At 58.8% G+C, this 22969-nt stretch overlaps 1 protein-coding gene across 2 annotated transcripts in view; it reads left to right on the forward strand.

Annotated features, from left to right (window-relative positions):
- The window catches only part of PCGF3 (polycomb group ring finger 3), a 39743-nt gene extending 22742 nt beyond the window's left edge, over positions 1-17001 (forward strand). For both annotated transcript variants that reach the window (XM_002723870.5, XM_070067934.1), the window contains exons 7-11: positions 3512-3622; positions 4750-4838; positions 11239-11376; positions 12672-12752; positions 13219-17001. In XM_002723870.5, the coding sequence (XP_002723916.1) occupies positions 3512-3622; positions 4750-4838; positions 11239-11376; positions 12672-12752; positions 13219-13266 (467 nt within the window). In that variant the 3' untranslated portion in view covers positions 13267-17001. The remainder of the gene's footprint in view (positions 1-3511; positions 3623-4749; positions 4839-11238; positions 11377-12671; positions 12753-13218) is intronic.
- The last annotated feature ends 5968 nt before the right edge of the window (positions 17002-22969 follow it).

The raw sequence follows: 22969 nt of genomic DNA on the forward strand, positions 1-22969 counted from the left end.
GGTGTGCTGATACCTGCTGCTGTCCTCTGGAGTGGAATGGCTGGGCTGCAGGCTCTCGCGTCCTCACTGCAGCCCATCGGTGTGCGGCCTGAGCTGACACACCGTGGTCCCATTCCAGTTAGTAAGGCTGTCGCGACTGGGAACGTCGCAGAGGAAGGAGGTGCTGGGCCTGCATGGCGGAAGCTTTTCTCCGGTGTTGGCCTTGCTGGCAGAGGCCTGGAGCAGCACGCACCTGTCATCGCGAGAGTCAGGAGCCTGGCATCTGAGTGACAGGAGCCTGGCGTCTGAGTGACAGGAATGCAGTGTCATGAGTGACAGGCACCTGGCATCTGAATGACAGGAATGTAGTGTCATGAGTGACAGGAACCTGGCGTCGAGAGTGACAGGAGCCTGGTGTCTGAGTGACAGGAAGGCAGTGTCGTGAGTGACAGGAGCCTGGCGTCGTGAGTGACAGGCACCTGGCATCTGAATGACAGGAATGCAGTGTCATGAGTGACAGGAACCTGGCATCGTGAGTGACAGGAGCCTGGTGTCTGAGTGAAGGAGCCTGGCCTCGAGTGACAGGAGCCTGGTGTCTGATTGACAGGAGCCTGGCATCTGAGTGACAGGAGCCTGGTGTCTGAGTGACAGGAATGCAGTGTCATGAGTGACAGGCACCTACCATCGCGAGAGTCAGGAGCCTGGCGTCTGAGTGACAGGAGCCTGGCTTTGTGAGTGACAGGTGCCTGGCGTTCGAGTGACAGGAGCCTGGTGTCTGATTGACAGGAGCCTGGCCTCATGAGTGACTGGAACGCAGTGTTGTGAGTGACAGGAGCCTGGCGTCTGAGTGATAGGAGCCTGGCGTCGAGAGTAACAGGCGCCTGTTGTCTGAGTGACAGGAGCCTGGCGTCGTGAGTGACAGGAGCCTGGCGTCTGAGTGACAGGAGCCTGGCGTCATGAGTGACAGGAGCCTGGCGTCTGAGTGACAGGAGCCTGGCGTCGTGAGTGACAGGAGCCTGGCGTCTGAGTGACAGGAGCCTGGTGTCTGATTGACAGGAGCCTGGCGTCTGAGTGACAGGAGCCTGGCTTTGTGAGTGACAGGTGCCTGGCGTTTGAGTGACAGGAGCCTGGTGTCTGATTGACAGGAGCCTGGCCTCATGAGTGACTGGAACGCAGTGTTGTGAGTGACAGGAGCCTGGCGTCTGAGTGATAGGAGCCTGGCGTCGAGAGTAACAGGCGCCTGTTGTCTGAGTGACAGGAGCCTGGCGTCGTGAGTGACAGGAGCCTGGCGTCTGAGTGACAGGAGCCTGGTGTCATGAGTGACAGGAGCCTGGCATCTGAGTGACAGGAGCCTGGCGTCGTGAGTGACAGGAGCCTGGTGTCTGATTGACAGGAGCCTGGCGTCTGAGTGACAGGAGCCTGGTGTCTGAGTGACAGGAATGCAGTGTCGTGAGTGACAGGCACCTGCCATCGCGAGAGTCAGGAGCCTGGCGTCTGAGTGACAGGAGCCTGGCGTCTGAGTGACAGGAGCCTGGCGTCGTGAGTGACAGGCGCCTGTTGTCTGAGTGACAGGAGCCTGGCGTCGTGAGTGACAGGCGCCTGGCATCGAGAGTGACAGGAGCATGGTGTCTGAGTGACAGGAGCCTGGCTTTTTGAGTGACAGGAGCCTGGCCTCATGAGTGACAGGAGCCTGGCTTTTTGAGTGACAGGAACCTGGCGTCGTGAGTGACAGGCACCTGGCATCGAGAATGACAGGAGCATGGTGTCTGAGTGACAGGAGCCTGGCCTCGTGAGTGACAGGAGCCTGGCTTTTTGAGTGACAGGAGCCTGGCGTCGTGAGTGACAGGCGCCTGGCGTCGTGAGTGACAGGAGCCTGGCGTCGTGAGTGACAGGAGCCTGGCATCTGAGTGACAGGAGCCTGGCGTCTGAGTGACAGGAGCCTGGCGTCGTGAGTGACAGGAGCCTGGCGTCGTGAGTGACAGGAGCCTGGCGTCGTGAGTGACAGGCGCCTGGCATCGAGAGTGACAGGAGCATGGTGTCTGAGTGACAGGAGCCTGGCTTTTTGAGTGACAGGAGCCTGGCCTCATGAGTGACAGGAGCCTGGCTTTTTGAGTGACAGGAGCCTGGCCTCATGAGTGACAGGAGCCTGGCATCTGAGTGACAGGAGCCTGGCATCGTGACAGGCGCCTGGCGTCGAGAGTGACAGCAGCGTGGTGTCTGAGTGACAGGAGCCTGGCCTCGTGAGTGACAGGAGCCTGGCGTCTGAGTGACAGGAGCCTGGCTTTGCGAGTGACAGGTGCCTGGCGTTCGAGTGACAGGAGCCTGGTGTCTGATTGACAGGAGCCTGGCCTCGTGAGTGACAGCCTGGCGTCGAGAGTGACAGGGGCACAGCATTGTGAGTGATAGAAGCCTGGCGTTGTACATGACAGGCACACGGTGTCATGGTGACAGAGCCTGGCATCACGAGGGAACAGGTGCATCTGCTCTTTCCAGCCGTGAGGCTGCACCCCAGGGTCCTGATCTAACCTTGGTCCCCTCTGAAGCCTCACCCGGTAGCCTGGCTTTATGGGGTCACACAGACCCTGGAAGAGTCTCCAGCAGACCTGTGTGGCCGGCGAGCATGCCGTGAGCTGTGTCTGTCCAGGGATGGCCACGTGGGCACACAGCTGCAGCCTGGAAGCCTTGGAGGGTGCTGAGCTGCTGCTGCACCCAGACCACTTGTGGACAGCAGAGAAAGGTGGACTTGGACGTTAGGATTCTTCCCTGACCTTTAAAAATGTTTATTTGTTTTCATGTATTTTAATGGCATGGTGACGGAGAGAGTGTGCCGCCCTTGGTTCACTCCCCAGATGCCCACAACAGCCAGGCCTGTGCCAGGAGCCAGTAGCTCCATCAGGTCTCCCACATGGGTGCAGGGGCCCAAGCACTTGAACCGTTACCTGCTGCCTTCCCAGGTACATCAGCAGGAAACCGAGGTGCTGGGACTCGAAGCAGCGTTGCAGCATGAAGCAGGTTGGAGTCACAGCCTGGGTCTGGGCTTCCAGTGGCCTGGTCCTACCTCAACTCCACTGGGCTCTGTGTGGTTGTTTCTTTTTTTAAAAAAAAAAAAATTATTTATTTGAAAGTCAAGAGTTAGAGAGAGATATCTTCAGCCCACTGGTTTGCTCTCCAAATAACCACACAGCCAGAGCCAGGCTGAAGCCAGGAGCTTCTTCCAGGTCTCCCACGTGGGTGGCAGGAGTCAAAACACCTGCACCATTTTCTGCTGCTCTCCCAGGCCATTAGCAGGACACTGGATCAGAAGTGGAGCAGCCGGGACTTGAGCCGGCAACCATATGTGATGCCGGTGCCACAGGTGGCTTTACCCGCCACACCACAGTGCCAGCCCCTCCACAAGGTTCTTACACAGCCCCTGGTGTCACGGCTGGCAGAGGCTGAATCCTGCTGTTAGCAGCAGCTGTCTCACTCACAACCCCACCTGAGGCCTTTGCAGGATTCCCTCAAGATTAAAGACTGTGTTAATTTTTAACAGCGGAAATGAGGAAACAGAGGGAATTCTATCACAAACTGGGCATGGAAGTGCCGGGCGACACCAAGGGCGAGGCGTGCTCTGCCAAGCAGCACTCGGATCCCCACCGCAACGGTGAGTGAGGTGGCGCTGAGGGCGGGGAGTGGGGGCTCCCCAGGGTGCAGCTGGCAGGGCCTGCGGCAGGAGAAGCAGGCGTGGGCTCCCTGACAGAAGCACAGGCAGAGCTGCAGTGTTGGCCGCGCACCCGGGTCAGCACCAAGTCTGCCAGGCTGGGCGCTCTCCTGGGGGCCCAGGCCCTCCCCAGCCTCTGGGGCTCCCGGTGACCTGAGGGGGAAGCAAGGAGGAGCTGTGTCCTCGCACTCCATCCCTTTGTGGCTGTGTCGACCAGTGAGAGCGGGTTTGACTGTGGGTGTGGCAAGCCCTGAGGGGCTCTGGGAGGCCTGGGGCTGTCCCTGTCCCCACCCCAGGGCCCTGCCTTCTGTAGCTGCCTACGCAGCTGCACAGCCACGGGCACCTGGCCTCACCTCTGTGGGGATCCTGCCATGGGGGCCTGTGCTCTGACAGGCGCATTGTGGACAGCTGGAGCCTAGGCACAGGATTTTGTTTTGTTGGGAGAGGGGGAGAACTCCTGTGTGCCTGCTGATTTGCTCCCAAATGCCCGCGATGACCAGGACCTGGCTGGGCAGTCAGGAGCTGGGAATTCTGCCAGGTCTCCCACAGGGGTGCAGGGGCCCAAGCACTGCAGCCATTCTCTGCTGCTTCTCCCAGGCCGTTAGCAGGGAGCTGGATTGGAAGTGGAGCAGCCGGGACTCACACTGGCACCCGTATGGGATGCTGGTGTCGTGAGTGGCGGCTCTACCCGCCACGCCACCACGCTGGCCCCTTGTAGAGTGATTCCGAATAGACTGCTCTTTCGGATTTCTTAGCAGGTTGAGTATCTCGTGTCTGAAATGGGACTGGCCGTGTTTTGGGATGGCTGTGTGTGCACAGTCAGGTGTTTGGGACGAGGCCCGGCTCTAGGCATGGATGGCACCCATATGTGCGTTGTGCGCACATTGCACACATAGCGTGAGGTGACGGCACCGCCTTGACATTTGGAATGCACCTGCGTCGACAGCGTCGCAGGAGCGCAGCTGTGAGGTCTGCCCGGTTCATGCTGGCACTCAGAAAGGTTCGATTTTGGAGCATTTGGCCTTCATGTTTCTGGATTAATACACAGTCTTTTGTGTTTATGCCGAAAGGTGAAACCAAAGCAGATGACAGTTCAAACCGAGAGACGGCGGAGGAGAAGCAGGAGGAGGACAATGATTACCACAGAAGCGACGAGCAGGTGGGGGGCGCTCCGTTTCTGTGGGTCTCGTGAAACCAGCAGGGCCCCTGGTGGGCAGGCCGGGACAGCCTCGCCCTGCACGGCCCGCCGTTGGCGTCTGCGCGGTGCCTCTGCCGGCTCCTCTCTGTGCCGTCACGTGGCAGCAGGCCGCACAGAGTAGCCCTCGGCTCTGCTGGCCCTACTCCTGGCCGTTGGTGATTCAGTGCCGCCTCTAAGTCTGACCGCAGCCTGAGGCTCGTTCTCTGTGAGCTGTCAGAGCACGTGGGGAGCCTGCCGCGTGTCTGTGAAGACCAGAAATGAGGTCTGTCCTCGGCTGTCAGTCCACCTGCCTCAGATGCAGGGTCTCCTCCTGCCGCGCTGTGCCCTGACCCCCTGTCCCGGGACGGTCAGTCTGGCTGTGGGTTCCTGATGCGTTGGAGCAGAGCCGTCTGCCCTGGTCCTGACACATGAGTGGCGCTGAGTCCTCAGCCCGTCTGCTTCTGGTCTTGGATGCTGAGCTGGGATCGTCCGCTGGGCCTAGACCACAGGGGCCTCTCACTGTTCGCGCCAACCTTGGCTGCCGCTGTGTTTTCCCAGCTTCCTCTCTCTGGCCTGGTGTCGGGGTTTAAGCGTGGATTTCCGGTCAGTTTGTGAGATTAGCATCTGTCCCTTCCCGGAACAAGGCTGATGCTCCCTGACCCGTCACTGCCGGCCACCTCCAGAACGCGTCAGTCTTATTCTGTCCCGCACCACTGTCAGCCCAATTCTGTGTCACAGAACTTCTTGTATTTGAAAACAGGAAGAGGGAGCGAGGTAGGGAGAGGGAGAGAGAGCTCTCCCATCCGCTGCTTCACTCTCCAAATGCCTGCAGCAGCCGGAGCTGGGCCAGGCCAGAGCCAGGACTCCATGCAGACCTCCCACTTGGGTGCAGGGGCCCTAGCACGTGGGCGCCACTGTTGCCCTCAGGGTGCGTTAGCAGGAAGTGAGGCAGCCAGGGCTCACACCAGGCACTCCGGTATGGGTCGTGGGTATTCGAGGGTGGCTTAGCCCCCTCCCACAGCCCCCTGTTTCACCCTTTTATGCTAGGAATTATCTCTGAATTTGACTGAGGTTTTGACACATGTTAACAACTGTTAGAGTGAACAAGAAGTGTCATGTTTGTGTGGAGTTTGTTGCTGTTTTATTGCACTTGGAGGATTTAGCCTTTCTCTCCTTGGTGGGTTCTGTCCCCTCGTCTGTGTCCCCAAGGCCTGCACTCCCCTTTCTCTCTAGGATTTACTCTGAGTCCCTTCCTGACCTTTGGAGTTGAACGTCCGTGTAGTTTGGTTCTAAACAGCTTCAGTTTTTCCTGATTTCCATCTTGACCTGTGGATCTGTTTTTCAGTTTTTTAATTGGGTTAAAATACACATAAAACCTGCCATTTCAAACATTTTTCAGTGTGCACTTAGGTAGTATTAGGTGTGTTCCATCCTTGTGCAGCCGTCACTACCATCCATCTTTCTCATCCCCCCCAGACTGATTTCTGTCCCCATAAAATGCCAGCTCCCAAGGTAGGCGTTGTGATGGCACCAGTTCAAGTCCCGGTTGCTCCACTTCCCATCCAGCTCTCTGCTGTGGCCTGGGAAAGAGTAGAAGATGGCCCAAGTGCTTGGGCCCCTGCACCCGCGCAGAGACCTGGAAGAAGCTCCTGGCTCCTGGCTTTGGCCTGGCCTGGCCCGGCCTGGTCATTGTGGCCATTTGGGGAGTGAACCCGCAGATGCCTTACAAATAAATATGCAGATGACTAAATCCTGTTTTGGAAAGTCTGCTCCTCGCCCACTCCACCCCACGCCGGCACCGCGCCTCGCCCGCCTCTGGGGCCCTCACGTCGGCAGTGGCCCTCAGGATCCGTCCTCGGGGCCAGGTGCGTCACGGTCCGGCCCGAGTCTCCCTGCTGCTCAGGGCTGCGGAGTCTTCAGAAAGCCTGTGGTCGTGAGCACTGCCTGGATTTGTTTCTCCTTTGCCCTGCAACAGACCGGCTCCCAAGTCAGTTTCACAGTCCAAAGCCCCCGGATGCTGTGTGTGCTTCGCCCATTGCTCCCGGCAGCCACGTGGGTTGCTCCCACGTCTTGGCTTCAGGAGCATGGAGCGCAGACGCCTGCTGGAGCTGTTTCCATCCCGCACCCGCGTCCGTCGCTGGTGCTTGCCTTTGGAGGGCCTCAGCAGCTGCACGCTGTGGTCCCGCCAGCACCACACACGGTGCTCCCATCCACTGGTTCACTCCCCGGATGGCGGCAACAGCTCGAGCTTGGCCATTCCAGAGCCAGGAACCGGGAGCTTCTTCCGGGTCTCCCACACAGGTGCAGGGCCCGAGCACTGGCGCCCGCATGGGATGCCGGCACTGCAGGCCGCAGCTTCGTGCTGCACCACAGCGCCGGCCCCTGCGAACAGCCTCTTGGGCCTGAGGTGGTGACCATGTTTGCTGGGTTCTGGCCATTTGTGGGCCGCCTAGGGAGAAACTGCCCATCTTTGAGTCAGGTTGTTTCTTTTGTTGTTAATGAGTCATCCACGGGTTGTTTTTAAAATGTGTATTGGAAATTCAGACATGGAAACTTGCTCCCAGAGCATGTTCATTTAGATGTCGTGTTGCAGGCATGGAGATACTTTCAGCCCACGCACCGCAGCCCGCATGACGAGCCACGTGGGCAGAGAAGACAGCTGGAACCAGCTCAGTTTTGGAAGCTTGGGACCAGACCGCCTGGGCCAGGCTTTGTTTCCGTCCAGGGTCCCTTGGAGCAGGGGCAGAGGAAGGAGCCCAGCGAGTGAGGAAGCAGCAAGAGCTGGGCCCAGACGCAGGCTTTTGTGAGAGGCTTTCTCCGTCCCACCCTCCCTGGCAGGCTCCTGGCGACCTGTGCCCACCTCCCAAGCAGTGCCTTGGAAGCCACACCATTTTATTTTTATTATTAAAGATTTATTTCTTTATTTCAAGCTCAGAGTTTAAGATCTTCCATCTGGGGCTGGCTCTGTGGCACAGTGGGCAAAGCCACCACCTGCACACCTGCAGCACCAGCATCCCTTACGGGCGCCAGTTTGTGTCCCAGCTGCTGCACTTTTTTTTTTTTTTTTTTTTTTTTTTGACAGGCAGAGTGGACAGTGAGAGACAGAGAGACAGAGAGAAAGGTCTTCCTTTGCCGTTGATTCACCCTCCAATGGCCGCCATGGCCAGCGTGCTGTGGCTGGCGCACCGCCCTGATCCGAAGGCAGGAGCCAGGTGCTTCTCCTGGTCTCCCATGGGGTGCAGGGCCCAAGCACTTGGGCCATCCTCCACTGCACTCCCGGGCCACAGCAGAGAGCTGGCCTGGAAGAGGGGCAACCGGGACAGAATCCGGCGCCCCGACCGGGACTAGAACCCGGTGTGCCGGCGCCGCAAGGCGGAGGATTAGCCTAGTGAGCCGCGGCGCCAGCTGCTCCACTTCTGATCCAGCTCCCTGCTATGGTCTGGGAAAGCAGTGGAAGATGGCCCTGCACCCACGTGAGAGACCTAGAAGAAGCTCCTGGCTTCAGATTGGCTCAGCTCCAGCCGTTGTGGCCATTTAGTGAGTGAACCAGCAGATGGAAGATCAATCTCTCTCTCTCTCTCTCTCTCTCTCTGCCTCTCTGCCTCTCTGTAACTCTTTCAAACAAATAAGTAGATATTTAACAACAACAACAACAAAAGATCTTCCATCTCTTGGCTCACTCCCCAGATGGCTGTAACAGCCAGCGTTGGGCCAGGCCAGTGCCAGGAGCCAGGAACTCCATCCAGGTTTCCCATGTGGATGGCAGGGGACCAAACCACTGGTTCATCTTCTGTTGCTTTTCGTAGGCTACCAGCAGGGAGCTGGATTGGAAGTGGAGCATCTGGGTCTCTAACTGGTGCCCATGTGGGATGCTGGCATCACAGGTGTTGGCTTTACCTGCCATGCCACAGTGCTGGCCCCAGAACCACGACTGTACTACATGGCCTCCGGGGACTTCTGCATCCAGACCACAGAAGCAAACCCGAGAGCCTGTAGCTGTAGGGTCAGTGGATTCCCACCCAAGGCAGTTCACCGGGGAAGAACTGTGTTTCCAACAAAGACAAGATTAGTTACGTCTCCTAAGGTGTGGAAAAGTAACCCAGAAAATAGGAGCTATAACTGCAAAACCTACAGGAAGACGTGGGAGGTCTTCGGGGCCTATAGTTGGCCTCGGTTGACCCCAGGAGGAACACCCAGGGAGGGGCCGCGTTTCTCAAAATGTGCACCCAGAGGGCGGTAACCTGGAGAAGTGCCACATGGTCAGTCCTCGGCGGGACTCCCACTCCAGGATGGCCACCGCCAAAGCTGACGAGGTGGGACCTCCACACACCACTGGTGCTGCACCTGCTTAGAGGGAAATGAAGACTCTCCGTGAGGTCCAGCCCTCTGGGGAGGTGAAAGCGCATGGTGTCCTGGCAGGGCTTTCTGCAGTGACCAAACACAGACCCAGGCTCGCCACTGGGCAGGGAGGGGCCCTGCTGCTCTCCCAGAAGGGCTGGGTCTGCAGGTGGGAAACGGCCTGGTGGGTGTCCAGGGGGCAGGGTGGGAGCAGGTGGAGGCGATTCCCAGCCACAAGTGACTGGCCCCTGGCCCTGGCATCTGCTGTGCGCCGTTGGGTTGTGAGAGGTGTGTGTGTCACGGCGCCCGAAGCCTGGAGCGATTCGTGTGTTTCCGTGGACGATGGATTCACATGCAGAGTTCGCTGTTGTGAGAGCCCAGCCGCACAGAGGCCACCTGTGGCCACTTCCCGTGTTGATTCGGTGTCTCCCCTCTCCTTCCACGAGAGACGCGCCGTCTGCACCGCCGGAGCCCTCCAGCTTCGTGCAGTGGCAGAGCCGCCACGGTCCGGGCAGTGCCCTCGGACCACGTGTGGGGCCGTGCGCCCTTGTGCACACCTTCCCGTCTGGCACCTGGCTCCTCCCAGCCAGGGCTGTGCTGGATGGTGCGGAGTGCTGCCTGCTTGTGCTGTGAGGGCGGGGGGCCCACGCTCTGCTCATGGTGGGAGGCAGGGAGCCCCGACACAGCCTCCACACAGGTGCACCCAGGCATCATTCGGTCATGTGGGTTCTGGCGCGGCTCCTGTCCTGTGGAGATTCTCGCTGTAGCTTGTTCCTTCAAGTCCACTTTGCTAGTGATCTGGCTCTGCCAGCTGTCCCTGTATTCAGGTGTCACACTTCAGAGCTGGATTTCTTAAAAGGTCAAATCAGAAGAGCGCTTTGCTGGCCCGCTGACATTCCCAGGGTGTCTGCTGCCCTGCTCTGAGACCCGTTTGTGTCCTTCCTGTGCGTCCCTTCCCTGTCTTTTATTGACAGTACATTTTCTGTATCTCGTTTTTGCTTCTACTTGCCTGAAAGTTTTAAGTTCCATTTCTGTTATTTTAGTGGCTACAAAATATTTAGATGAATATTTACATTTCTGAAAAGGTCTGAGAGTGTGGGCCTGGCCTCCCAGCCTCCCCTAGATCCAGGGTCTTCCTCCCAGAGTTCTGCACAGCTGCGTGCAGGTGCCCCCACTGGGTCTCCTACTAAGGGGAGATAATGGCCAGCCCTCCAGGCAGGGCTCCCGGCAGGACCTGCCCCTTCTTGCCATGGCGAGAGTCCCAGGGAGGCAGCTGCACGTCTGCACCCTGTGGTTGGCTGTTCCTGCCTTGTCTTTTGGAGGGGGTTCTCTTGCTCGCCGAGTCGGAAGGTTGACGTCTTTCGTCGTTCTGGGGAAGCTTTAGCCCCTGCCTCCTGGGCTCTGCCCCTCGCCGTCTCCCCCGTTCTCTCCGGGGCTCCTGTGGCATGGATGGTGGCCCCTCAGTCCGTTTGCTTCCCTCATTAGGTTGTTGGTGCTCTGTCTCTGTCCTCCTTGGGGGTAACTTCAAGAGGATCAGTCTGTCGGCTCAGACGGCTCAGGTTCCGCACCTGCTGGCTGTGTAGTTTCCGTGACATTTTCGTTTGTAGGAGTGCTTGGTTATTTTTCTTTCTTGCCCGTTTTTCACGTGGTCTTACATTTTTCTGTCTTGGATCTCCTGATTCTAGATGTGTATTCTCATTCTCGTTGATGTGTTTATCTGGGTTTTCAGGACCTGCTTGTGCCGTTTCTCTGAGCGGGAGCAGGCCTGGCTCAGGGCCTCACATGGCGTGTGTCTGTGGCTGCATGCATACACACGCGTGTGCCTGCCGTGTCGGCAGGAGGTGCGAGGTGGCCCCGGCACAGGGCAGGGCCCCGTGCTTGCGCTGGAGAAGTGACCCCGGCTTCTCTCTGAAGGGTTCATGTCACAGGGCCAGGCTGCTGAGCAGAGTGGAGATCTGAAGGGAATCTCAGACATGACAGATTTCTGATCTGGGGATCGGGGTGCCTGAGGGGTTCCCCAGCGCCAGCCCTGCCTCTCCCGCAGGTGAGCATCTGCCTGGAGTGCAACAGCAGCAAGCTGCGGGGCCTCAAGCGCAAGTGGATCCGCTGCTCCGCCCAGGCCACCGTGCTGCACCTGAAGAAGTTCATCGCCAAGAAGCTGAACCTGTCCTCCTTCAACGAGGTAACCGCCAGGCGGCGGGGACAGGGGAAGCCCACTGCCAGTTACTCTGACACAGGCTGAAGGATCACCGATTTCACCAGAGGGTGGGGTTAGGGACCGAGTGGTTGGGCGGGCAGCTGTGGCGCCCTTGGCTTGGTGAACACATGGAGATGAAGCAGGACCTGGTGGCCAGTGCTGTGCCCGCGGGAAGGCAGGGATGGGCGGCAGGCGCCGGCTCTGCGCTCGGAGGGCCTGGTGTGAGATGGAGCTTGAAGGCCCTCGGGCTGCAGGGGTGATGGCTTCTGGGGGCAGGAAGGGGGCAGGTGCAGCCGCAGAGGCAGGAGGGTGGGTGGGATGAGCCCCCAGCAGGGAAGCCAGTGTTCTGGGTCCCAGAACCTTTGGAGGTAACTTTGCCAACATCATCAGCTTATAGACCCTAGAGCTGAGGGCAAGGAGCAGGAAGACCTGAGACACTTGGGGCCGGGTGGGGCCTGCGGGCAGCAGGGAGGACACAGCCCCAGCCCCGCGTGGGCGCGTTCCTGCCCCATCGGCACACAGATGGACGCTGACACTCCCGGGGGCTCCGCGGGGACAGCACAGGCCCTGCTTCCAGCCTGGAGTGGCCCTCAGCAAGTGGATGTTGGGAGCCCCAGGAGAAACTGAGGCAGGATGTGTGCCAGGGGGAGAAGGAGAAGAGAGAGATTTTGCTGGGCTGCTGCACAGGGAAGAGGGGACTGGCGGGCCGAGGGGCTCTGGCTGCTGGGGTGGGGCACGGGCGTTTTTCCCACTCCATGGCCCAGCACGCAGGGTCCCGGGGGCATGACTCACGGCTGGGGCTCCTGTGCACCCCAGAGACCTCAGGTCCCTGAGGCTGTTTGGGGAGGGGGCAAGCGGCTTCCTATTATAAGTTCCATTTCTGTTATTTTAGTGGCTACAAACAATTTAGATGAATATTTACATTTCTGGAAAGTTCTGGGAGCTGTGGCGGCAGAACGAGGGATGGGCCGCTGAGGACAGCTCTGTGGCCCACCACCTGTCGGGGGCTGGGGCAGGGGGTGGTCTCGCAGGCTGAGCGTCCCCAGCTGCCTCAGGTGTGCCCTGTGCTCAGCCAGAGGGAGAGGTTGGAGGCGTCTGTGATGCCGGAGGGAGGCAACTTCGCCTGTCTCTGCCCTGGAGTTCCTTTTAGGGAGTTTGGGAGGAGACATGGACAGATGAATACCTTTCCTGTGGCATCCTTCGTTCCTGCATGGTCGGAAGGGCGGGTTCTTCACCCTCAGGTTGTCCTCAGCTCCCTAACCCGCCCCTTCTCCCGCCAGCTGGACATTTTATGCAACGAGGAGATCCTGGGCAAGGACCACACGCTCAAGTTCGTGGTTGTCACGAGGTGGAGATTCAAGGTGAGACCTGGTGTGTGCAAGCGTTTGACTTCCAGGCCCTGCACACAGCGGCTGCTTCCTGTGGGTCTCTTACTAAGAGCTGAGGGGCAATGGCTGCAGCACAGAAGAGTTTGTGCCGCCAGGTGTGCACCGGAGGCCCTGTCCCTCCCAGGCCAGGGCCCCCCGGGACAGGTGCAGCGTGGGCTCCGTCAGAGCAAACCCTCGTGCCTGTGGGCGTCTCTCCCTGAAGCAGGGGACACTGGGGGGTTGCTGTCCCCGGGCTGCTAGTTCCCCATACCTCCTGCTGCCCGTGGGAAGGGGAAGTGAGGTGGCCAGGACTGACCAGGGCCCAGGCCAGAGCAGATGTTGACAGGAGGAGGTCCTGCCTAGGAGTCTCCAGCTTACGTGGGACCCAGGGGCGGGGCCCCTTCCTCCCACAAGGACCTGTGGCCTCTGCTGAGTGGCCGCTTGCTCTTCTGTCTTGCAGAAGGCGCCCCTCCTGCTGCACTACAGGCCCAAGATGGACCTTCTGTGAGCGGCCTCGGCCTGGCCAGCACCCCAGGTGCCGCACGCGGGCCGTGCCACCCGCTCTGCAAGTTGCCTCTGCGTGTGGTGTGGACCCGATTTCTGAATAGAGAATATTTATAACTTTTGTATGAGAGAATTCACACTCAGCAAGACGCGACCAGCACCACGCTGACCAGGATGAAAACACTTCACAGTCTCACGCAGCCCAGTCGCACCTGCCTTTGCTTCTGACTCCCGGGCCAGAGCCTCGAGGTGGGGCCCCGAGCCCTGTGGTCACCTCCGCTTGATTTCCAGGTCCACTTGGGTTCAGTTTATAAATTTGGTTTCACGATAAGCCTCAAAAGTACTTTTACTTTTCTTGAATCCTCTCTAAGTTATTGAAAAAAAAATCTTTTCATGGTGAATGACAATATTTATGTTGCCTTTAGCTTCCTGAAGATTTAGAAGATGTGTGAGAGTTTAATTTAAAAGCAAACCAAAAGGGGTTTCCGTTGATACTCTGATAACCGTGGTATTTGATTCTCTGCCTTTCAAGACAGCACAGCAGCCGCTGCCCTGGCCCTCGGCCTCTGTGGCGTGTGACGTCCGACGTCCAAGGCCTGGGACAGACGCGCTCTGCAGGGCCCCGTGCACTGGGTCCTCCCCGGCCACCCTGTCATGACAGCGGCGGCCCAGGCCTCCCATGGTGACTCCGCATACTCACAGGGTAGACCAGAGCTGGCTTCACTGGCTTCATGCTGGTTTGCAGAACAATTCTTGTTTTTAAGAATTACTTGCTAAAGAGGGCACACACTGCTCAGTGCCATCGTTTATTTTCCCGTCATTCTTTGCCGTCTTTGTCTGAAGAGAGAAGTGGGTTGTGTGGGTGCCGCCTGCACGGCCTCAGACACCTGCAGGCAGCTGGGCTGTAGGAGCTGCAGCAGCCGCTCCCTCCCTCTCGCGCGGTGGAAACGGCTGCTGTCTTCCGGCTGAGAGCGTGGGCACGGGGGCGGGCAGGCCGAGGGCTCCAGAGGGAAGTGGTCTCCTCATACGAGCTGCCTGCTTGGTCACAGGCAGCACGCGCCTTGGTGACGTCTCTCTCCTCCAAGGTCTTAGTTTTTGTCACTTTAAGGTCCTCGCCAGCACACACACATATATTCGTTCCTTGAAATTAGGAGGGCACTCGGTTGAGTGTGTTGTCGCCCCCGCCACGGTCCTGTTCCGTTCTTGAACTGCTGGGTCGCTTCCCCTCCCTCCTTCCTCCTGTAGGGCATGGGGTGAGCTCCAGGTGCCCACGACCCAGCAGTGCTGTTAGGATTCACCTTTGACCTCCTGACTGGATGTTTCCTGGGCTCCTGGAGGAGAACACCCCTGTTCTGCTTCCTGTTTCCTACACGGAAGTGCAGAAGCAGCTGCCCCTGAGTCCCAACCTTAGGGATGATAAAAGGATTCAAATCAGTCCAATTCAAGTGATTTTTAATGTGAGGCCTTTGTAAACCATAAAAGTTTTTTTTAGGAATTGGTCAAAATTCACCTCTTTGTTTAAGTCCATGAACTCCCAGGTTGTCCCGTCCGTTCGCTGTCCATCCAAATCGCTTCTCAGAGTTGCTGTCCGAGGGTCTATGAGTAAGCGTGTATGAGTGAATATTACCTGTCTACCTCAAAACACCCACCGCGAAGCATCCTGTGAACGCGTCCGTCCTAAGTGTAACACTAGAGCGTAGGTATTTTCCTGTGTGATGAAACTAAAGGGTTAAACAGGTGCGAGCCTCCAAATTCAAGTAAAATTAACTCTGTTCCGGTCATAATCTCATGGTGTATATTTGTAACTTTGTAGCTACCTTTGGAATCACTTGACTTTGCTATGGTGCTAAGTTGATACATTTAAATACACAGAGAGATGGGGAAGTCGGCTAGGCTCTCCTGCTTTTGTAACCGTGTTAACCTGATAAAACCTCAGCAGCAAAAGTACCTATTTTTCTAAGATTTCATCGTGCAGACTGTCTCCACTACAGGACCACGTCCCTGGCGCCCGTCCGCCTCTTCCCGGTCTGACTTTGTAGCCTTACGCAGTTTGTGACTGGAGCGTGATGATCCTGTCCTGCCGTCTGACGGAAGCTTCCAGGGCTCTGGTTTCATTTCTCTCAAGCTCTCATTTAACACCACAAGGCCGAATTTCATTCTCTCCAGCATGAAAGCTAGGATCAGTTAATGATTGGCTCCTATTGAGTTTTTTTTTTTAACAGATGGAGTTACTGTGAAGTGGTTTTCACAATGTTTATAGCTGGCACAACAAATGCTGTCGGGCTACCTTCCTGCGTTGTCTTCGACAGCAGTGGGACTCAGTACCAGCATGTGGTCTCACTAGACACCATTTTCATGGAAATAGAAAATTCAGATAGAGTATATAATATTGAATTTAAGATTTGGGGGGTTAAAAAAAGAAAACTTAACTTTATAAAATTATTTATTCTATTTTAAGCCTTCTATCGTATTTTCCCATCCAGTCGTCGTTCCCGTGGCCCGGCTTTATTTACAGGCATATAAGATGAAATTGTGACATGTTTTGCAAGCTTCTTTTTCTTTGAGTAGCTTTGAATTTGTGTTTTTTATGGATGAAGAGCATTCTCTATGCTTTTGTGCAATAGGCTCCGGCGTGCACTCATTAGACATTGTTTAATCGTAACGTAGCATCTGTCCTGCGCACCTGAAAGGGAGCACCAGTGGAGTCTCCAAGCCGATACATTCAGGTATTTGGCTTTTCCCTTTCCGCTGTCATTGGATCACGGTCGTGCACGCGTGTGGACCTGTCGGCAGTGTTCAAAACCAAAGGCTGGGCAGGCAGCAGGAGGCGGGGAAGGTGGCCCCACGCTGGGCTCGCCAACCTGGGCTCTGGTGCCCTTGGGCCGGGTGCCCTCAGCCGAGCTGCCCTGGGAGTGGGGATGAAGTGGGCCCGGGGGTCTGCCCTCGGACACCCGTTTGGTTAGTCCGTAACCGTGCCCAGGGTTGCCCTCTGCCGTGGTTGGAAAGGTGGTGCTGGGTCGAGTGAGCCAGCTGATTCTGTGTTGTACGTGAATACTTAACGTGCTCTCAAAATACTGAAATTTGGTACAGATGGCTAAATCAAAAAGATCAGTTTCTGTGTCTCTTCAGGAACCAGGTGACCTCTGGTGAGGAACAGATGTGGTTCTCTGCCTTGATGCTTCAGCAGACTAAAGAAATTGGGATAAGTGGGTTAGGGAATCAGCGCAGACTGTATCGTGTCCCCCGTCGACGGGATGGGGCAGGCAGAGGCTCCTGTGGAGGGAAAGGGCTGGCCGCCGCCTCCGTCCCCTCCAGCATAGTCCACTCCCATCCAAGAGTGCACTGGAGTCTGGGCGTCCCCGAAGATGCGTGTGTAGCCCTCGTGTAGATGTCTGTTCCAGGAACCTCACTGGAAACCAGAAATGAGAGTGGTAGATGGTGAGGGGACATAGTTCAGCCACTAAGCCTTGATCAGCAGTGGACGGCAGCAGAGGAAACCGTACAGTGTATGGAAATGATGATGCAGATACATATTTTTGACTGTTTAATTTGAAAGTTTACATTTTTTATGCTTTGTGTTGGTGTGTAATTTTTGTACTATTGGTGGCTAGTTTTTGTCTAAGATCTTTTTTGGAATATTGCTTAAATGTTTTGATTTTCATGACAGTGAAGCTTGTATTCAGTGTTTTGCCAATTAATATTATATGCTTGTAATAAAAGCAAAAGAAAACAACTAAAATCTTCCAGGCTGGAGATGTATTATAGAAAGCGTCTGTAAGTGCCTAAGATAGACGATCTGTGAGGGATCCCGTCAGCCGTGTCCATGGGTTCCACACGTGTCAATTCAGCCAACCCCACATCATAAATACTCCAAAAATGGAATTCCATTTCTTCTGAAAACGTGTGGGACTTGTTTTCTGAACAACACATTATAACAGCTGTTTGCGTAGCATCTACATTATGTTCGGTGATACAAGTGATCTGGGAATGATTTGAAGTACGTGGGAAGAAGTGTGTGGGTTACAGGAAATATGACCTGGGCGTCTGTTCTGTGTCCGTGGGGGCGCCTGACAGCAGTCACCCGCACACTGAGGACAGGGGGCGTGTTTGCGGAATGCACCAGTGGCAGGCGTCTGGTACAGCTGCAGCCACCGACTGGAAGCCTGCACTCAGGATTCCAGCTTCCTGCTAACGTGTGCCCTTGCAGGGAGCAGTGATGGTCCAGTTACCCGGAGACCCAGATGGAGTTCTTGGCTCCTGGCTTCGACCTGGCCCAGCCCTCGCTGTTGGCATCTGGGGAGTGAACCAGTAGATGGAAGGCTCACTGTCTCTCTCCACCCTCCGCCACCCACCACTGCCCCTCAAGTAATAATTCTGCATGAAAAGGAAGGTACCACAGGTGTTGATGCAGACCCTGCAGGCAAGTCTCTCACTTGCCGCACGCCCACACACGATCCCCGCGTAAGCACGTGCGCACGCACCCTGCCCAGGCTCCCCGTCATCTTGCTTTGTTCCACATGACATTTGCAAATTGTCAGCCTGGATGCAAGATTTCGCTTAAAGTGGTCCTGCATTTGGCGCTGGGGGTTTGACCGAAACTTTGTAAAGCTCATGTTTGCACAAAGAAAATTTGCTGTAGTTTGGAGCCAATGAAAATACTGTTAAAGTAGCCCACGGATTCCTGCAGGTGGGGTACTAGACAGTCTGTCCTCATCACCACCACCCACCCAAAACGGGAAGAAAGCAGAGCACTGGCCAGAACTTCTTAAAGGTTACTTCAGTATCCGGAAACCAGAGTTGGAGGAAGGAGAGCACAACCTTCCGCCGAGCTTGGCTTGAGGTGCTTCTGCTTCCTGCTGGCCGGCGGCCCAGCCACGGCCCCGAGGTGCCGGAGCAAGCGGAACCATCCTGTGACGTGGCCTGGCGGGGTCAGGGCGCAGCACCCACAGGCCAGAAGGCTGAAGGGCCCTGTCTAAGCCTGGCTTCTTAAGGATGAACCCCCTGCAGGTGCCTGGGTCCCTCTTAAGGGGCCACCAAGGGCCCGGCCACGGTGGGAGAGGGGGACCTGTTACCTGTACGGAAGTGTAGCTGTGCTCGGAGCACCTCTTGTCCTCCGGGTCCTTTTGCTCCGACAGGAGCGAGCGTTCATCTAGACCGTTTTAGAGGGCACGGTGCCACTGCTCCAAGGGCAAATTCTAGTCAGCTTGCCTTTGTGTGTTGCTGGGCTAAGGAGCAGTAATTTGGCCGAGACTGAGTCCTGTTTTTAACAGCATTGGTGTCACGTGACTGTAAGGCTGCTGCTCCAAGAACATTTTTAATCAAACTCTTGGGAAGTGGAAAGGTCGACCTTTCCGAGTGGGCCGTGCTGTGGAGGGAGGCACCGCCACAGGCCCCTCCCGGCGCAGGGGTGAGGGTCCCTGCCACCCCTCCCGGAAGTGGTGGGTTTTCTGTGTCCATCCCCAGGGGTCCTTGTCTTCAAAGTGCCCGCCCCCACCACAGAGCGGGGGGGTGCGTGCTCTTCAGGGCTGGAGGCCCCCGCTTCAGGATGTGCAGGCTCAGGGTGGGGAATGTCTGTCCCTGGCGGCTCCCTGCTTGAGTCTGGGATGTCCACACAGATGGCCATGGTCAGTACACTCTGGACCACCGGGAAAGCCCTGAGTGCACCGACAGCGAGCAGGCCTGTGCTTTGCTCATGTCCATGGGTCTCTGTCTTGTTTCAACCATCGGGGCTTTCAGTAAGTAGCGTTCACCAGCTTGAGAGATTTCCTTGTGTTACAGCTTATGAAATATCTTAACCAGGGATACTGTTTTTACTTAAATTAAAAAGCTTGACCCTTGTGTCCTTTGTGCCTTGGTTTGGTTTTGAAGTGGGTACAGATTCACGGCACAAACACGCGGCTAGAGACGGGAGGCTGTGTCACGGAAAACGCGCGCTGCCCCCATCCGCCCCTCCCGTGAGCCCTGGCGCCTCGGACTCCTGGGATTGTTTGACTTCTCGGGAACCTCAAGTGAATCATGGTGCGTGTGCCCCACCAAGACCGGCTCCGGCTGTCAGGAACCTCAAGCGAATCATGGTGCGTGTGCCCCCCCAAGACCGGCTCCGGCTGTCGGGAACCTCAAGCGAATCATGGTGCGTGTGCCCCCCCAAGACCGGCTCCGGCTGTCGGGAACCTCAAGCGAATCATGGTGCGTGTGCCCCCCCAAGACCGGCTCCGGCTGTCGGGAACCTCAAGCGAATCATGGTGCGTGTGCCCCCCCAAGACCGGCTCCGGCTGTCGGGAACCTCAAGCGAATCATGGTGCGTGTGCCCCCCCAAGACCGGCTCCGGCTGTCGGGAACCTCAAGTGAATCATGGTGCGTGTGCCCCTCCAAGACCGGCTCTGGCTGTAGGGAACCTCAAGCGAATCATGGTGCGTGTGCCCCTCCAAGACCGGCTCCGGCTGCGGCACCCGCCCTGCAGAGCCGTCCAGGCTGGGTGTGGGCCCATGTGCCTGACAGGCATTTGCTTTCCCGGTTCTAACGACCTGAGCATTGCTCCCGGGTTTCTGTGTTGCCCTGAGTTTTGCTTTTCCAGAGTGAGGGCCTGAGAGGGGCCACCGGGCACTTGTGGTTGACCTCAGAAGCTGCCGCTGGTCCCCCAAGGTAGCACGGGAGAGGCCCAGCTCCCCCTTCCCTGACCGTGTCCCTGAGAGCCAGTGGTGCTGGGACTCTTCGCAAGCCCAATGTGGCTCACAGCTCAGGCCCGGATCCTGGACCAGCAAGGAGCAGCCAGCCCTGGAGAGAATCCACCTTGGGGCCTGCCACGCATGACTTGTTCAATGCAGCAAAATCCTTTCACGTCGGGCTTGATTTGAAAGGCAGAGAGATGGAGATCTGCCATCTGCTGGCTCACTCAAGTGGCCACAACACTGGGGCTGGGCCAGGCCGAACCCAGGAACTCCACCAGGTCTCCTCCGTGGGGGCAGGGAATCGAGCGCTCGGCCGGCTGCTGCCTTCCCAGGCGCGTCAGGAGGGAGCTGGGCTGGAAGCAGAGCGGCCAGACTTGAACCAGCGCTCGTGTGGGATGCCATCATGGCAGGCCTAGTGTGGCCCCCAGTGCTGCGGCACCGGCCCGTCTGGTCACAGCGCTTGATAGCACAGGGGGAGGCCACAGCAGCTCCCTCGTCACGGGACGATCTCATCGGGCTGGCGGGCTTCACCTCCTATTCATCCCTGTATGCAGCCACAGCCCTTGTCCACGGGACTCCGTGCTCTGCCACCAGCCTCAGCCGCTGGGCACGGTCCTCCCGGGGGTTGGTTTTGGGTTTTAGAACCCCTCACTTCCAGGCGCAGGCTGTGAGCCGCACAGAACCGGGAGGAGAGGCTGGAGCCCCAGCCAGGCCTGCCCCTCGGTAGGTGTGGGCACCCAGGGAGCACTCTGCCTGGGCTCCTCGCAGGGCCTGGCGGGCATCTGTCCACAGGCTGAATCCGCGGACAGAGCCTGGAATTGGGGGCTCCTCCAGGAGAATCGAAGGCTGGTCACTGGACAGTGCGGGACCCTCCCGGGGCGGAACCCACAACAGAGTCCAGTTCTCAGGGCCGAGGCCTGCTACTGACGCCAGACGCCTGCTGTCCGCCTCCAATCCTGCCCTGCTACCTGCCCCGGCCCCGCTCTGTGGTCTAGGCCTTCCTCCGGCTCCCCTGAACCCGCCACTCAGCTAACTGGGTCCACGCCAGAGCATCACCCAGCCCACAGACAGCAGCAGGTACCTTCTGAGCCATGTGCCCGGGCTGCCCTGGCACCCGAGGCCGCGGCGGCGTGGGGACAGCCGGGCTGGGGGAGTGGGAGGTGGGTTCCGGGTCCTGCAGTCACACCTGCTGCCCCCACCCTGTGTTCTGCCCACGGCATGGTCCCCAGCCGCGCAGCAGGCCCTGGCCCCGGGGTCCACCGCCCAAAGGTAGGGTGAGGGCAGCAGGGCGGCAAATGGCCCCCACAGCCCAGAGCCCTGGTCCCACAGCTGGTCAGTCAGCCCCTGCTGTCACCGCGTGTCGCTGCCCACTCCTGTTCCTGCCGGCCCGGTCTCTCCATCATCACCCACCCCCTCTCCCGTCCCACGTCCCCTGCCTTGTGCAAGGCAGTGCGCTGGTTCTCCCCGGGGACGTCCGGAGCAGAGCCGCCGGACGCGCCAGGTGCACCCCAGGGCCGCAGACGGCCCCTCGCTCGCGCGCAGTCCAGCAACGGCGCCCCGACTCGGATTGGCCAGGCTTCCACACGTGACTCTCTCAGGGCCAATCGCCGCGGCCCGCCCCGGCGCCCGCGAACCCACGTGGCGTGGGCAGTGGCCCCGACGGCCCCGTCGCTCAGCAGGCTGTGTCCACCGACAGAGCTCCCGGAAGAGGAGCAGGCGGGGGCGGCCAGCGCGAAGGCCCCAGGACGCCGTCCTGCCGCCTGCCCCCGGGACGGGGCCGGGATGTGGCGGGGGCGGGCAGCTCCCTCGGGCCAGGCCGGCGGCTTCTGGGGGCGGGGGCGGGACCCTCGTGTTAGGGGGTTCTGGGGGGTCCCTCGGGTTAGGGGGTTCTCAGCTGGGGGGGTCCCTCAGGTTAGGGGGTTCTGGGGGGCGGGTCCCTCGGGTTAGGGGATTCTCCTGGGGGGGCGGTCCCTCAGGTTAGGGGGTTCTCCTGGGGGGGCAGGTCCCTCGGGTTAGGGGATTCTCAGCTGGGGGGGGTCCCTCAGGTTAGGGGGTTCTGGGGGGGCGGGTCCCTCGGGTTAGGGGGGTTCCTCAGGTTAGGGGGGTTCTCCTGGAGGGGCGGGTCGCTCAGGTTAGGGGGGGTTTCTCTGGGGGGGCGGGTCCCTCGGGTTAGGGGGTTCTCCTGGGGGGGCAGGTCCCTCAGGTTAGGGGGGTTTCTGGGGGGGCGGGTCCCTCAGGGGATTCTTCTGGGGGGGCGGGTCCCTCGGGTTAGGGGGTTCTGGGGGGGCGGATCCCTCGGGTTGGGGGGGTTCTCTGGGGGGGCGGGTCCCTCGGGTTAGGGGGGTTCTCGGGGGGGTCCCTCAGGGGGTTCTCCTGGAGGGGCGGGTCCCTCAGGTTAGGGGGGTTCTCGGGGGGGTCCCTCAGGGGGTTCTCCTGGAGGGGCGGGTCCCTCAGGTTAGGGGGGTTTCTGGGGGGCGGATCCCTCGGGTTAGGGGGGGTTCTCTGGGGGGGCGGGTCCCTCGGGTTAGGGGGTTCTCGGGGGGGTCCCCTCAGGTTAGGGGGTTCTCAGTGGGAGGCGGGGGCGGGTCCCTCGGGGGGTTCTCCCCAGGTGGGGGGCGGGTCCCTCAGGGGGGTTCTGGGGGGCGGGTCCCTCAGGTTAGGGGATTCTTCTGGGGGGGCGGGTCCCTCGGGTTAGGGGGTTCTGGGGGGGTCCCTCAGGTTAGGGGGTTCTCAGTGGGAGGCGGGGGCGGGTCCCTCGGGATTCTCCTCGGAGGGGCGGGTCCCTCGGGGGGTTCTCCCCAGGTGGGGGGCGGGTCCCTCGGGTTAGGGGGTTCTCCTGGGGGGGCGGGTCCCTCGGGTTAGGGGGTTCTCCTGGGGGGGCGGGTGCCTCGTGTTAGGGGGTCCTGGGGGTCGGGTCCCTCAGGTTAGGGGGTTCTCAGCTGGGGGGGTCCCTCAGGTTAGGGGGGGTTCTCCTGGAGGGGCGGGTCCCTCAGGTTAGGGGGTTCTCAGCTGGGGGGTCCCTCAGGTTAGGGGGGTTCT

Source organism: Oryctolagus cuniculus, chromosome 2, assembly GCF_964237555.1.
Source record: "Oryctolagus cuniculus chromosome 2, mOryCun1.1, whole genome shotgun sequence".
Taxonomy (NCBI): domain Eukaryota; kingdom Metazoa; phylum Chordata; class Mammalia; order Lagomorpha; family Leporidae; genus Oryctolagus; species Oryctolagus cuniculus.